Here is a 16559-nt window from a genome sequence, read left to right on the forward strand (position 1 = left end):
GCAATGCAGCCTTTAGGTCATGAAGTCTGACAGCCTTTTTCCAGCGTCTCATGCGTTAAAATCAAAGGCCTTAAGCACTCTCGAAACACCTCAGGAACCAGTGGCGCATCTGAGTTATAGTTCAGAGATTTACAATCTAAGGTGACCAAATAATCATCTATGTAACTAAATGTGCTGATGACTTTCGGACCACTGAATGTGGCCCCGGACAGCTATCGCAGGCGCAGTAGTCCCTTTTTATTGTCGGCGGCATATCCCTAAACTCGAGTATCTTTGGCAGGGAGGTTACTTAGGAAGCGCGCCGGAAACCAGCTCAAGCGCTACATGGTAAGGCTGCAGGGTAATGAAAGTGGTTGTACTATGTTAATTGCACAATATATCACAGAGTTTTAAAAACATTGGCGAAAGTGTGGACCTTAGACTCAATTCTTTTTTTACATGTACGAGCAAGCTAATGGTTCTATGCCCTAAGGTAAGTTGTAACAAGCGCTCGCAAAGTGTTTGTATCACTAAGAACACGAACGAGTTTGCTGAGTGCGTCCTGCAGTTAGTTTATTCTTTCCCTTTTTTCCGTGTGGAGAAGAATACGTCGGCCAATCTGACAGGCGTGTTAATGACAGGCTGCGAAAATTAACTCAAGAACGTTGAAAAACCGGCATTATGTGAAACTTTTGGATTGCACTGTGACCAGTGCACACGTGTACGACCGTGTAGTGTGAAGCTTTTCATAAACCCCCTGACAAATGCACCAAAGAAATATTAGAGGCTTTCGAGGTTGATCGCACCTATTTTGGTTAACGTTCCATCCCTGGTACTTTCAAATAGGACACGGATTTTCTTGTTGGGGCTAAGTAACGAAATTGGCCTTGTATGCGAAGCGTTTTCCTCTAATAGCTTGTTCTTCCTTTTTAATTTTTTTCTTGGTCTATTTATGCTGCCTTGTCTCTACATAAAATGCACAGCATGATAATAGATACACAAAGTTGCTAATGAGCCTGGTGTCTTCTGTGTGCTACTTCTCAATTCGTCTCATCTGCATGAGTTGGTTTCCTGTGATCGTTAACTAACTAGCCCGGCAGTCAGCTCGTTGTCTTCCGAAGACCAACAGCCTATAATTTGCACAGCGCTGTCTTCTCTCTTCTCGTGCTTTTGCTTTTGTCCTCGTAGTTCGCGCTCCAAGTTAGCGATGCTTCCATACCAACTCGCCCATTTTTTTTTTCTGATCAGCACATAATTCTTGAGTATAGATGACCCGCGGGCCTGAAAGCTGGGGCGCGTTTTCAGTTCCGAGTTTCGGTGAGAACGCGAAAGATGGCGCCACGCTCGCGGCTTGAGTGGGGTGGCGCTCGAGCATCTGAGAGGAAGGAGGGGAAAAAAAAACTCGCGCAATAAGTAACGTACACGAGGGAAGCTCGTTCGGAAACGGAAAGCGCTCCGAGCCTCCTCTCAGTGTTGGGACGCTGCCCCTCCAAACCAGCTGATCTCCGGCATCCTTGTGGAGTGGTCGCGCGTGAATTGAGGCGGCTTTTCGCTTATTCCCCCACGTGAAGGTTTGGATACGCTTGCGTAGCAGCGGTGTTGCAAGCACGTTGCCGTGCGCTTCTTCTTTGTGACGTCTCGAGTGTCAACGCTGCAAGTTTCGTGTGTGCGTTTGTGTTTGTGTTGGTGCAGGGCAGTGCGCGATCTGTGGAGTGGTGCTTGGGTGCTTTACGCGTGAACTTCCTTTCGAGGATACGTCCGCTGTTTCCAGCAGTGATCCGGCCGATGACCACTGGTGTGACCTACTTGACGAAACCCCCATTTTTCTGTCTCTTTCGAATTCAGAAGCGGCTAACCTGAACTCAAAGCGGAAACATTATTGGAAGGCATTGCTCTCTAACGAATCGGCTTGTATACGCCAGAAGGCACCTGTTTCCAGGTGTTACTTAGCAGATATTTTTCGTGCCCATTTCTACCCAGCGAGGCACATATTCTATTTCACATTTGGATCACAATTCGTGGATTCCGCATAAGGCGTTCAGCTTAAAAAGAATAATACCTGTTATCGAACGGAGCGAGGTCCGACATGATGTCGTTAAAGTTAACATGCATTGCTAAACTCCATGTATGATTGAGGGGCCAAGTGTGGCAAGCGCGCTGCAGGCTGTGCCGATCCCACTCGCACAAGACCTTTGGCAGTGGAAACCGTAGATGAAAACCAATGCGTACTTAGTAGAAAGGATGTCGGAGACCTTTGATGTAAAGTTGAGTGTTCAAACTTTGCTTTGAAGCATCTTGAAGTATCTCCATCATCGACAGTTCTTTGAAGGCACTTACGTCAAGAAAATTACTATCTTTGACGCTTCTGCGGATGCCGCTGTAAAATCTGCCCATGCATAAGTCTAAGATCAAGAATATGTATCTCTGAAGAAATCTGTGGATGTATATCTCAGTTGAACTTCATTGCAGTGAAAGAGGTGATCCGCTAGAATAAGAAACAACTCGAGTTGCGATACATACGAAGAATAGCTCTCACCCAAACGATTGAAACTCTATCACTGCCACTGAAGCTCAGTGCGTCAGCTGTTCGGATTTAGAACGGCATGTACACGGATGTACACTGACTGGTCCTGAACTCACGAAGACTCGATTTTCGTGACCATAAGAAAGCTAGGTTAGGCAGAAATTTCAAAATACACTTTACACTACGGCAGACTCAAAGAATGGTTGAACGCTGGGATAACAATGGAAAGACAATCACAGTAGTGCTATGGCGCTTTCCGCAAATGTGTCCTTTTACTATCAACATTGCCAGAAAGAGCACATCCGAAGCTTGTCTCTGCAAGATGTTTAACACTGTCGATAATTATTCGCTGTCGAGTTTCAATTTACATAAGCAGCGGGGCATACGTGAGCGGAATATTGGTTTAAAGGACAAGGAACGATATGATGAGCTCAACACTCTGGAGAGAAGTTGAAAGATAGGTTTAATTGCTTCATGCATTACTGCCATGTGAAAGAAACGTGCAGCTGTGGAAGATCGAAACGGCTGCGTAAGTTTCTACAGAAGATAATAGTGGCTGTGGTTTTGAAGAACTGATCTCTTTGTGTAGAGTTTTGTAGGCCCAGAAGGTAGAGTTAGGAATAGAACTCTCCATAAATCTTGAAATATTTATTCAGCTTAGATGGAAAACGATCGCGTCCAAGTGTATGTACTATTCAGCATTGACAACCATCTGTACATCACTACCAAAGAATCACCGTGATCTCCACCGTTGAATGCTCATTAGAAAAGAGGGATCGAATGCGAATACCAATATATCGCCCGACTAGAAACTTTTACCAGCGCGTGGTCAACATTTTGGTGTGATCGACAGGCGTTCATTTCTTCTGTTAGGTTCTTGTCGACAAATACATACTCCTTTAAATTTTTAGCATCAACATTTAGTACATGCAAAAATGCCCGAGAAACTGCGTAAAGCTACATTTAGGTCACATAGGTCTATGTAGACTGATAAGTGACACATATTTCATTCACTGCTAAAATTCATTGCTCACATGATGGGAAACATCACCTAAGAGTTTTGCTATTGTATGTCGTGCTACAAAAGGCTGGCAGCCAGTAGCAAAGTCTGCGCATTAATTGTGAAGAACAAATCTTATGGCTGAAGTGTTTCAAATCCTTCTCTGACAAGTAAACATTGAGCTATACCTGCTTAAAACAGTCGTAAAACAAACTTCACGCTTTGCGAGAGTCTGAGTCTTGAATGTTTCTTGAAGGTTTCTTGAAGAAACCTTGAATGTTTCTTAATCAAGCAGTCAAACGTACCTTCGGGAGCGCATCATGTTTCCATGAGGTCATTTTCAACAAGAACGTTTGCAAGTCCCAATGAAAAATTTGGACCTCTACCACCTGAGCAGGTGAGCGACATCAGCGCTTTTTCGGGAGCTAATCAGTGGCTTACTTCACGATGTGTGCATGGGCTTCAGTATGCAGATGATCTTGGCTAACCAGGGACAAGTTTTCAACATGCCATTTAGTATATTGGCTTATGTTATCAAATATGCAAAGTCAGGATCTCTAGTATGGCATTGCACATTCCTGTATTCAACAAAATTATGAAGTATGTTGTTCGAGAACACTGCCATAATCCTGCCACAACGCCTGCATGAAAAAATAGTGCTGAAACTCTATACAGGAAACAGAAGAAGATCCTCGATAAAACGCTGAAAACAGCGAAAGAGGCCACTGTATACGTCTTAATAAGAACCCCCAGCTAGACATTGGAATACCACGCTTACTTCAGAAAAAAGCCAGACGAGCAGTTGTAACATTTAGGTCTTATAAATATATGTCCTTATAATGCAACCCCAGATTTTTTTTCGACCAGTGTGACAATAACAGAACGCAAACCTTTTGAAAATGAACAATAGGTCGAGCAACAACACTGCTTTCTCTGTGGCTTGAACAGCGCGCTCAAATGAGTGACTGCTAACGCGATCCTCTCCAATACAATTTCCTTGCTTGAAGCTTCGAAGCAGCTCTCCATGGCGCGTAATTCTATAAGGTGCATTCCTCCGACCACATCTGCAGAACCTAGCCGACGCTTCGTTTCCCCGAGACCACGTTTATCCAAAGTCCCACGTTAGATAACGCGAGCGTCTCAATGTGAAACTTTTCCGAGTAGACGGCGGCGGCGAATGGTGTACTGCTTAGTACCTCACGTTTACATCGTGTTAGAATCTTGAACGACTCGCGACGTCTTCTTGAGGTAATGGCCAGGCGTGTGCTGATCTACGACGTTTGGCTGAGCTCATCCGCGCTCACGTTTACATCGTGCTAGAGTCTTGAACGATTCACGACGTCTTCTTGAGGTAATGATCAGGCACGTGCTACGCTACTACGTTTGGCTGAGCACATCCGCGATGACGACGCCGTCCATGCCAGACGCGGCAGAAGACCAGCGACGACCTGCGACAGTGAAGTGCTGGCTCCGTACTGCTGCATGAAGCGGCACCTGCCTCGCCGCCAGGGCGGCTGCTGTCGACGGTTGCTGCGACTTCGCGAGGAGAACGCCCGCTTCGTGCTTCTCGGCGTGGTGCTTCTCGTGTACATGATTCTAGGCGCCCTGCTCTTCAGGGCCATAGAGGGACCCGGGGAAGTGGAGGCCCGCGAACGTTACAACCAGGTGCTGCGCGACTTTTGGCTCAAGTACAATGGCACGGTGGACCCGGAAGACGTGGTCCGGCTCCTCGAGGAGCACGGCAACGCGTCCTCCCGGAATTTGCTTCCGAGCAAGAGGCCCCGCTGGGACTTCGTCGGAGCCTTCTACTTTGTCGGGACCGTGGTGTCCACGATCGGTGAGTGGCTTTCGCTATATAATAACAATATTTCTTTGTTAAACTTGAGCAGATACTGAGAAAGCAGACAAAAAGCCCCCCTCACCTTGCCCTTAAAGAAATCGGCCTGACGAGGTCTGCATTTTCGGTGGCGAAGGATGCAGGATACAGAAGGCGCAACGGTGCCGATGAATTGGTTCAGATCGAAAGGGTGAAGATTACTAGCAGCAGCCGTGCTGATCACGACTAGCACTGCCACTACTCGCAAAACGTGCATCGACAAACAGGAGGCAAATAAAAATGCAGAGCCCATCCACTGTGTGAAGATAGATGGCCAGCTAAGCTGTGGGTTTTGTTAACTATATATTAAATTATTTAATTTGGTGGTTATTTTAAACAGGTTGAAAGAACACACAAGGCATAACTTTGTTGTTAACCTTTGTCTTGTTTTTTTTTAATTCCATTCACTTGGTCCCCATATTGATCATTGCCTTACAGTCCCTATGGCAAACTGCAATTGGTTGCACAATTGGTAGATCTTGTGTCATCGAGCGCGCTTGAAAATTTCACTCGCTCTGACAGGTGGTGGTTGCCTCAGCTCACCGCACGACGCCGTCCGGGCCTCCGAATGGTTCAGCGTACTTGCATGTGATTTGACGGTGGCGCGAGTCGACAGGGTCGAAGGTATCCGCGGATAACCTACTCACTTCGTCAATGATCACAAATTTCACATTGGGCGACAGCAGGGCGAACGGTGTTTAGATCACTATCGCGGAGCCCTCCATCATTGTGCCGCATCACCTTGCACGCCGCAAGAACGGTCGTTTCTCCTAGTTACGCCGCCCCCTTTACAGCGCTTACGCGCACAACGTAGGTGTTATATTCGGAGTCGGGCCTCTCATTGCAATATCGGTTGTAAATTTCCATCATCAGACGGAGGACAAAGGTCTTTCCACATCTTGCGAGACGCGTGAGGAACACCCACAGCAGTTTGGATGCTGGAGTGTGGTGAACGAGCTCTGGGAGAATTTCATGCTGCTCAACGTTCGTCCGGCGCATAGAGTCCTAAAAACTCTTCCGTCATTGTATAGTGTCGTGCCCTGGGACTTCTGTGGGTCCCACGTGTGACAAGCGCCATTCAAGGGCGGGTGAGTGAGTGAGTGAAGCAACTTTATTTGGTCAACAATATACGCGAGCAAACACCACATCACCTGGCTAGGCCCACTAAGGGGCCATCAGGCGAAACCTGACGGTCCTCTCGCGAGCCATCTGGACTGCCAGGATTTTAGAGGTCTGGTCCTGAGACCTAATGAGCTTCATCATTTCCTCTTGGGTGAAAGTGGGACCAGCAGAGGCGCAGCCCCATAGTACATGCTCGATGTCTGCATAATCATCACACAAAGGGCAGTCCGGGCTTGGGAACCGTTCGGGGTACATTGTGTGCAGCGCCGCGGGGCTTGGGTAAGGGCTTGTCTGCAGAAATCTGAGAGTGACTGCCTGGGCCCTGCACAGCGAGGAGTGCTGCAAAGGCAGGAGTCTTCTTGACAGATAATTATGTTTGCAAATCTCGTTGTACGAGCAGAGAGGCTCGGGCCGCCCAGGAGAGGACGCGTTAACAGGTCTCAGAGCCCTGAAGGGTATGTGCCATTGAGCTTGGACCCTTTCTGCACTATCACCAGGGTCGGCCCACATGAATTTTTTTCAACATCCTGCGCACATCTTTTTTCCCACATCCTAGCCAAAGACAGCGTTGCTGCAAAAGCGCTACAGATTTCAAGAAAACTTTGATTCGGGTTAGTTGATTGGTTCCACCCAAGATGGGTCGAGAATCGCGAAAATATTCACGGATGAAGAAGGGATACGGAAAGCAGTCCTGCGCGCGTCCTTTTTTCAAGCGGTGCATCTTTGTCCGTGTTTGGTCGTGGGTTCGAACAAAGCCGCTGCGGCAGAGCTGATAGCAAAAAAAAAAAAAAGAAGAGAAAGCTATACCGAGAATGGGGTGGGCGTGAAAAAAAAACCGGGTTCTCAAAATTAACCTTGAGCTAGCCAATACGGCGTCCCTCAACAACCTCGGTGCTGTTTGGGCGCATACAAGGTCATCAATTAATTAATGTTCCCGTGTTTGCTGCGCGCTGTGCTGCTTAAAAAGAGGCGTTACATTATGAATGTGCAGTGAAAGACTCCACTACGGTAGGTTGAATGTGCCACAAAAAAATGCTAACACCGTCCGGTTGGGAGCCCACGAAAATACCACGACATGTTGAAGGATAGCGAAAGGGCACGCACTTCAATCGTTTTCTTTGGCCGACAGCGTCCAGCCAAGATTTGTGTCCATGGACACGGGCGTTGCAACGAGTGCGTGTGCGGCAACATTCCAGGGTGCCGGTGTCCATCGTTTGTGAGAAGCTGGACGCATGTGCATCAATATTATCTGTGCACGTTCTACTGAAAACCGTTTCCTCCGTTTGCTAGGATCTTAGTTACGGCGCTACGATTAGGACGCGAAGTTTCGGCACTGGCTACCCGTACTGCGGGATGGCTATCTGGTGACTTCCTTCGACAATGCAAAAGTGGATGTAAGAAGTCACAATTCATAACTTAGTTCATTAATTCATTGTAAGTAGAATTTGTGACGTTCGGGGCCATTCTGGTTCTCCGAAGATAATTCACTGGTATTGACAGCGACTAGAGGACAGTGTGTGCTGTATCAGCGTACATACCTTACGAGTTTTCAAAATTTCTGCAGTTTTTGCACACACGCGAGTGGCGAGACATTCAATGCCGGCGGTGGGTATTCAAGTCTGAGTTTCAATTTGAACCTCGAAAGTGCGAACCTCTATTTTTTTATTCTATATTTATTGTAACCTGTTAGAAGCTCTTAAAAGCTAGTAGGGCAATGTTATAACACTCTATTTTACCGGTAGTATAATTATTTCTGGATTAATGGCAGAAGGCATTTTTACCACCTCCCTGGAGAACCTAGCTAACGGCGATACTTAGATCTTTTTATGCATATAGTCACGTTGTAGTGATGTTGAAAAATAAAACGATGGCAAAACTGCTAGTCACAAATTAACACTGCGAAATCAAAATTTGGATGGAAACTCGTTTGGTCGGGAACATACATGACAACCATTAAAACGAACACGGACCACGAAAGCTAATCAAAATAAGACTTTTCGGCACCCGTGCGGCAGCCGAAACGTCTTATTTTTATGAATTTTCGCCGTCTGTGTCTGTTTCGATCATTGTCGGAATAACACTTTGCAGGGTGAACTTGCGCCCACAAAAAACTAACGTTCAAACGCAGCGATAGCGGCGAGTACAGGAGACGATCATCGAAAGCTCATTTGCTGGCCAAGCACATCGGCTTTTACGCATGACTCGTCGAAAGTTCAAGCATGAGCGTTAGAGTTCACGTAAGTCCTAAACATGTACTCCGCTGTTCATGTGAGATTACACAAGGCTCGGGAAAAACATAGCCGACAGATAGAACCAGTGATAACATTACAAAAAATTCTGATACTGAGAGGCGCGTCTTCCGCTCAGTGACAACTTTTAGCACTAATGAACTAACTTAAGCACTTTAATAACTTTAGCATTTAATAACTTTAGCACTTTTAGCGCTCACCGAGAAAAGGCAGAGAGGTACGCGTGTCAATGTTATTTCGCGTTGTCACGGCTTTGAGCGCAGAGTGTAGACAGATTGATGATCGCATCTTGGATATAGAGGGAATCTGCTTGACACTTTAGTGTGAAGAGTCCTACGTGCTAAGTGCATGTAGATGTTTTTGTATGCATGTCATAGTGGATCCAAACCACCCTCATTTAGAGCACGTTTACTCGCCTATGCTGTTTCTTAAGCGTCAATCCCCGCGCTTTCTTATTTCTCTGATGTGCCCATTATTTCGCTATACCTTGAGAATTGAAGATTGGCAGCAAACGCTAAGGAGCCGCTGTCACGGTGATTTCTTTTTGAATCAGTGAGGCATATGCTTTTTTCCATGGCTAGCTATTGCCGAAGAAACCTGGACTGTAAGGATCGCATGCTCTCGGGGGCGGTTCAAATATCGCTTACGCAATGGTAAATGCTCGCTTGCGGTTTGGTCGCGCATTCAGTTTATGTTCGTTCGGGCTATTCTTGACAAGCGCAAAAAACACTTGGTCTGCTTGAGATAGCTTACAACACTCTGGCTGACGATGCATCTCCTGAAAGTCGCACAAGTAACGAATTGCGTCGCGAGATGACCTTTCTATTGGCAAGTCCTAAAACAGGCACCCGGAAACTGTGTAGTCACGCGCACAGAAGCAGCGAGTTACCAAAATGTGTTTGGCATTTGGGACTCTCCGGAGCAACGACAGTGTCCCAGATTGCCAGGAGAAGCTCCCAGCGACGTTCAAAGCTTCCTACTGTAGCATCTCTGATGATCTACGCGACCACAGTCTAGCCGACAAGCAATTTACTGTCCATTTGCCTCACTATCAGAAAGAGTTAAAGCAACCAGGCTATCGGCACAAAAGGCCAAACACCAACGAAAGCAGAGATTCAAATAAAAAAAGACAGAAAAACGTAATCCCTTGCTTTCGGCTTGGAAGTGCGTTGTTGGAAACTTTCCCCGTCATTGATTGGGTAAACAACGCGAAATGACTTCGTGATTGCCCGACTTCTGAGCGGAATTACTTCTTTGCCTCCTAACCGCAGAGCCTTTTGATCTGTGGCCGAGCATTTCTGGGTCTGCGGGTCCTTGCGTCGTACAAACCCGTCGTTATTTCTCTCGTCTGCACCTCGCAGATCTATCGCTGCATCTCTTCGAAGATTGAAGGGGTATGGAGAAAATACGTTCTAATTTAGCCGCGTCTTTGTCCCTTACCTCAGGCTCTCATTTTTCGTGCTTCAATAAAACACTCCTCTAACTGTTCAACTCATAGTATTGGTCGAACGGACATATGGGCGACAATAAAGCAAGAAAGGAATCAGCGCACTGACAGAAGATGAGATAAATCTAACTAAAAACGAGCAAATGAAGGAAGGTCGCACAGTAGTCCGGAAGGAAGCAAAGCAAACGAGAGAAGAAACAGAAGAAAGCAATGCAAGGATAGAACAAACAAGAAATAAAGGAAGCTAGTATTGAAGGCTTGAAGGAAGCGAGCAAGGGAACAGCGAATTAAACAAAGAAAGAAGATTAAAGAAATGCATGTCTGCTGGAGGAAGCTTAACCAGAAAGCAGGAATTAAACAATTCCTAGCTGAAAAGCCCCCGAACGGTGTCAGGATATTTAGCGTAAACACGACAATAGTCTCGTGTCTAAATGATTTGCACGGAAGCAGAGTCTGGCGCAGAGTTCTGTGCGCGCCTAAATGGTCTACGGCATTTTGGTGCGCCGTCTTCTACGGCCTCGCTCTGTGAGATATTCACAATCACAATTCTGTAAAGCAATGAAGGGGGCTAGTTGGTGCACGTGCATGCGCTCGTGCATGTGAACGATGTATGCCTGACCCGAACTATGATCACATGTCGTCACCTTGTCATATCTTTTTATATGTACCCCCCCCCCCCCCCGCACCATATCTCCTTGTATATAAGCGCGTTCTTTAACAGTATGAAACAGTTGGTAGTTTGCGCTACGTCCGTCCACGTCCTGTCCTTCCTTAATATCCTGCTTGTAAAACTGAGCGCAATATAATCATGAACAGTATTCTGGTGCAGCAAGCTGGGCGCATTGGGGAAGTCTGGCGCTAGGTGGCGTGCCTACTGCTGTCTTCAGGTACTGCCTGGTGCTTACCGTCGCAATGCCACATTCTGGAACCAGCGCGAGAGCCTATAGGTGTTAAGGCGCTACGCTGGTGAGCTCGAAGTCGAGGGTTCGATGCCGACCGCGGCTGCATTTTGCTTGGGGCGAAATGCAAGAGATGTCCATGTGCTTATATTCAGGCGCTCGTTACAGAAACTCCAGATGGTCAGAGCTAATATGTAGTTTACCACTATAGACGCTCCTACGAATCAAATCGGGGTTTTGACATGTAAAGTCCCAGAATTTAAATAATTTTTGCCATATTCTGGTGGCAAAAAGTGTGCACAACGTAATAGTTTGGTGCAGCCTGGCGAGCCGACCGCCGTGGTCTGGTGCTGTCTGGTGTAGGCTCGCGTAACTTCTTGCGTTGCCGCCATTTCATTGTGGTAGAAACTTGTGTGCACCAGAGGGATGCCACGTTGTCGGGAGTGTCTTTCTGGCTTTGTGAATGTCGGGCAACCAAATAATTACGTTCACCGAATGTTACATTCATGCTCCATTGTCTGCCACAGAAAAGTGTGGTGATTGGTTGGTTTGCCGTTATGAGTAGCTCATACCAACTTGGGATCGACCACGAATCGAATAAATTAGGAAGCAACGTTAATCAAATCAGAAAACAAATAATAATGAGAAAGTTTGATATCACATACAAAAAAGGAGTAATATAACTCCGCTTTAGAAAGTTAGCAAAGAATTTGTCCTAAATCAGACAGGAAACTTCTGAACAGCTGCGCAGACATCCTTATGCAAATCTCCTAGAGGGGAGCCTCCTAAAGACAATACCCAGAATGTTGAGGCCCAGTTCAATAGAGTTCATATTTGACAAGTAGCAGCTCGAACTAGACGAAGACGACGAAAAGACGAGCACAACAGAAGCGCCGCCACTGAGGACAACAACAACAGCAACAACGACGACAACAGCGGCGGCTCTCGGTTTCAGTCCTTGTAAAATATTTTCGTCATGATGAGAGGTAGTGGCACGACAAGAATAATCGAGTTATCACCTCGCCATCACCGTAATGTGTTTGGAACGAGGAAAAGGAGAGGCAAGACGGGAAGTTTGGGGTAAAGTTTATATAAGCAACTTGGAACGTAAAGAACCAAGATAGAAGAAAGGAAGAACGCAATTAAGGTTCTAAGTTAGTGAGAAAAGAACGAAGAATTTAGCACGAGCGGAACCGTATTGGGGAAGGTTGGGAGGAGGTGAAGTGAGCATCGCAGAGTTGAATGTGGAGAGAACAAGTAAATGAAAAAAACAGAAAGAAAAAAGCAAGTATTGAAGGACGAAGGATGGCAGATAAGAAAACCAGGGCACGTGAGTAGTGGAGAGGAGGAGAAAATAAAGACGCTTTGAGGCAAAGGGGCACGCGCGCTGCATTCGTGCTCCCTTAAAAGTTTTAGGTGCAGATGCGCCTTCTCCTGGGAGTGAGCTCGGAACTCTCAATATGCAAAATAGAAGAGCGCGCTTCATTCCGAACTGCGGGCAACCTTGAGCGTATCTTCGACGAGCAATGCACGGACGCCCCTCTTGAGAGGGAGACGCGTCTGCAACGCGCTTGTCTCGTGGACGATATCGAAAGCGAATTCCGAAGAGCGATGGCGTTGAAAGGTTGATAGGAGGAGCGACGATCGCAATGCAAGGGGGGCATAAGAAGAGAAATAAACAATTTAGAGAGACTCGCCTGAACACCGCCAGGTCAAAATTTTTGTCCCTCTCTATGGCTAAAGTTCTTCCTTTCTTTCTTTCTTTCTTTCTTTCTTTCTTTCTTTCTTTCTTTCTTTCTTTCTTTCTTTCTTTCTTTCTTTTTCTTTTCTTCCTCCCCCACCCCTCGAAATGTCTGCATGACGTAAAAGAAAAACGGAAACGCATTTCTGCGAATTTCTCGGCTTCGACGAAAATGTTCAATACAGTTTCGTCTACTAAAAGAAAAAAAATCTGTAAGCGTAACAAAACAACAAAACACTCAGTAGTGGGTCCCACTGTATATGATAGGTAGGTGGTACCACCCGCTAAAATACACAGAAAAGTAAAGAAAACGACACGATGAATGTTCATGGAACAACGCGTTGTGCAGAAGTTGCGTATTGTAACATTACGGCAGGGGTGGGACGCAGGTGAGAACAACAACAAATTCTGGGCATTGATAGCAGTAACCACTGACGGCGTGCTGTGCCCAGAACTGTTACAGATGAGACGTGCTTACATGTGCATGCTCGCCTGATAAGAATGCTCCTCCAGAGAATTAATCGCCGGTTTCCGTTGTCAAGTCTCGAAATCTGTCGTTCTTCGCTTATTCATCCCATCACGACGATAGCTTGAAGCTAATGTCCTGAAAAAGCCAAAAAAAAAAGAAATCGCCCAACTATTCACACGGGCAAAGATGTTTAAAATAAATATGTAACGCACTTATTTTTCTGGTGCCTTGATTTTTTTTTCTTTTGCCCTAGCCACACGTTAATTCTGTTTACTGTCGAATAAGTATAAACAGCACGAAAAGAATCAGGTTTGCAGTGCACGGACAAGGTGTGAGTGAAGGGAAAGTAGGACAACGCCAATTGCAATAAAAGCCACGGAGCTATATATATATATATATATATATATATATATATATATATATATATATATATATATATATATATATATATATATATATATATATATATATATATATATATAAGAAGCAAAGAACAGTGATAATACTAAACTCTCCTTTGTCGTCTCCAAGGCCACCATCAGACTCCTCTTCTTCCCACATTACCGACTGTGACATCATATATATACATGCGCGCACAAGCTGTGAAATTCTGCAAAATCAATCTATTAGCCATTATATCGTCTTGAAGGCAATATAATAGTCAAATTCTATATCAAGCTAGCATCGATCTGTCCACACACCGAAATCCGGATTACTTTGCCCTTCTTCATCAATCTGCCACTGGACTAAGGCGATGGCACTAGTGACTAGAAATCCAGCTCGACAAATCCCATACACGAGTCCATCACATCCGGCAATCCCTGAGGGGCAGGCATACTCCGTTATCGCGCAAGGCCACACCATCGATTTTCAGCAGATGGCCTAAACCATGAACTTCTTTTCAGCAAGCATTGCCTGCACACTTTTCTAACTACCATATATTCCTTAGTACACTCCGCACCCGGTGTACGCGGCTGAGGGAAGCACTTCAGATAAAAATAATTTCTTTTAATGTACGCGTGTATCATCATTGTACAGTGCGTAAGAAAGCAAATTGTCGAAGAGTACGACCACAGGTTTCCTTATTAGAACGCATAATGTTACACCATGTGACGGACATTGCTGTGATTTATCACTGTAAGCCTCCTAGGCGAAGACAGGCCTTGTTTCTATCAAGTGCGTCTGTGATTACAAAAGCTAAATGTAAGGTACACACCTTTACATAGTCTGCACCACGCGAAATTTCGACATTTCGACACGTCTAGTCCGCGGACTACATTCCAATAATTACGGTAGATGTCCGAAGTGAGCGATCACTGTGGATTTTCCTTGCCACAGATAAGACCGTAAACTACCACCCAGCTTGCTTCTTGACTCATTGTTGCAAATACATTCCTGTATTCATTGCGTTCTCTTTTGGTATTCATTTCCAGTTCAGATGCGCTATCATTATTGGGAATAACATCGCAAATGGGAAGAAATGTTCTTTTGTGACAGATGGCACGACGTGGAGGCACCAGCTTGCTTGGAAAGGCCATAATGGCAAAATCAATCTTTACTCGCACCTCCGGTGTCTCCCATTCCGACCCCTAACGTGCATTTGCGAAATCTCCCAAATCTCCCATCTTCTCGGTACTACGCGAGATCGATTCACTCGCCCAACATCTGCCATGCCGTTGTTCTCCATGTACGCGTTAACGACATCCGTGAAGCCTCCGACCTGTTCGCATTCGTGCATAAGTCCGTCCTATCTCAAACTCCGAATCACGCCAGAGTTTTCTTTTTTTTTTGTACATATGCGAGTCTCGAGTCGTGAACGAAAGCCGGGAGCTTCGTAGAGCCCCTATTTACATAGAGCGCCAGGTTTGCTTCTGTCAGGATAGGTGCACAAAAAATAATAGTAATCGCATTTTTCTAGGTCCTCTCTACTGCTTGTCATCTCAGAAACAGAAGTTTGTTGGAGGAAAGTTCGGTAGCCTGAAAAAAAGAACTAATAGAAAAAAAGTTTTGAAATCGGAGTTTATTTGCGTGTGTGATGTGCGATAAATGCTGAAATGTGCAGCACCTGCGCGTGCAGATGGTCAGGAATGATACGGCCACGTGATACGTTCACTTCACTTTTTTATTATCGCCTCTCGAGCAACCACTTAGTGTGTTGTGTCTTGAAGCGCGTGTTCTGCATTACCTGTGCTAGTCGCGGCTACCAGTGTTTTCTCGGTGTCTTGTTGCTATCACCCTATCTACGTATGTTATGAACGCGAGGCTTCCATCTGATTCCTAAACATCGCCCTTTGTATGTACGGGTTTTCGAGAAACTCTACGTCAAGTACAAACAGGGACCGAGTAAAAGGCGTTTCTGTTCTGATCAGCCGACAGCTGCTCTGCTTGCCACAATCGCCAGCCGCTGAGTCAGAGCTTTTCTTTGAGGGCACAGACCCGGCCTGACCAGATGATTCTTTGTTTTCACTTAAGTGTTTCGTCATCGTCTCGTCCTTACAAAGCGGGACAATACTGATACGCACACACTGTTTATCTTGCTTCCGGTATAGTTATTGACAGGTCAATCTGCGTTACAAAACTATCGCTTGGTACAAGACGCGTCTTCACGAATCGGAACTTTCCCGAATGTCGTCGCGGATTCCTTACGGAAATAGATTTTGTATAATGCGCGCGCGACGCGAATAGTCCTGTACATTCTGGAACGTGGGCAAGCGCCAGCGATTGCGATGGAATGTACGATCATGCTCGTTGCTATCATCTTGCTCTGAGTGTTATTCGTATATCTCTGGGCATAAGTTCGCCCAATAACATGCTATCTCAACTCACGCCATTGGCAATGTCCTCTTCTTCACCGACACGACAACGTGACAATACATAACTATCACGAAACAATATAGCACACATTTTGCGCGTAACTGCTTGAAATGTCTGACTGCCGCTTAAGTGTTGATGGTTGTTACCAAACTTTTCTAATCTCCACAAACGCGGCAGGCTTGTGTAAATCACTTAAACCAGAGATGCGCTCTTTTGGGGTCAGCTCAAACGCACCGCCAACCTGCCAGCCGTGCCATCCTTCGACTTCTTTTGTTGGTATGGTAGGTGCATACTTGACATTGTGAGAAAACATAAAACGGACACGCCGCGAAGAAAGCCAGAATGTTGCAACTCGTTTCCATTTTCTTGAGGTTTGTGTGAGCGTCTGCTTTCTCGCAAGGTCAAACGCAGCCGTGATACTGTCTCTGAGAAGAACCTT

The 16559-nt window shown here is 45.8% G+C and overlaps 1 protein-coding gene across 1 annotated transcript in view; it reads left to right on the forward strand.

The window, feature by feature from the left end:
• The first annotated feature begins 1457 nt into the window (after positions 1 to 1457).
• The window catches only part of LOC126543659 (potassium channel subfamily K member 12-like), a 99429-nt gene continuing 84327 nt past the window's right edge, over positions 1458 to 16559 (forward strand). Inside the window, exon 1 of the mRNA XM_050190766.3 lies at positions 1458 to 5340. Coding sequence (XP_050046723.2) covers positions 4986 to 5340 — 355 coding nt within the window. The 5' untranslated portion in view covers positions 1458 to 4985. The remainder of the gene's footprint in view (positions 5341 to 16559) is intronic.

Source organism: Dermacentor andersoni, chromosome 10, assembly GCF_023375885.2.
Source record: "Dermacentor andersoni chromosome 10, qqDerAnde1_hic_scaffold, whole genome shotgun sequence".
Classification (NCBI taxonomy): domain Eukaryota; kingdom Metazoa; phylum Arthropoda; class Arachnida; order Ixodida; family Ixodidae; genus Dermacentor; species Dermacentor andersoni.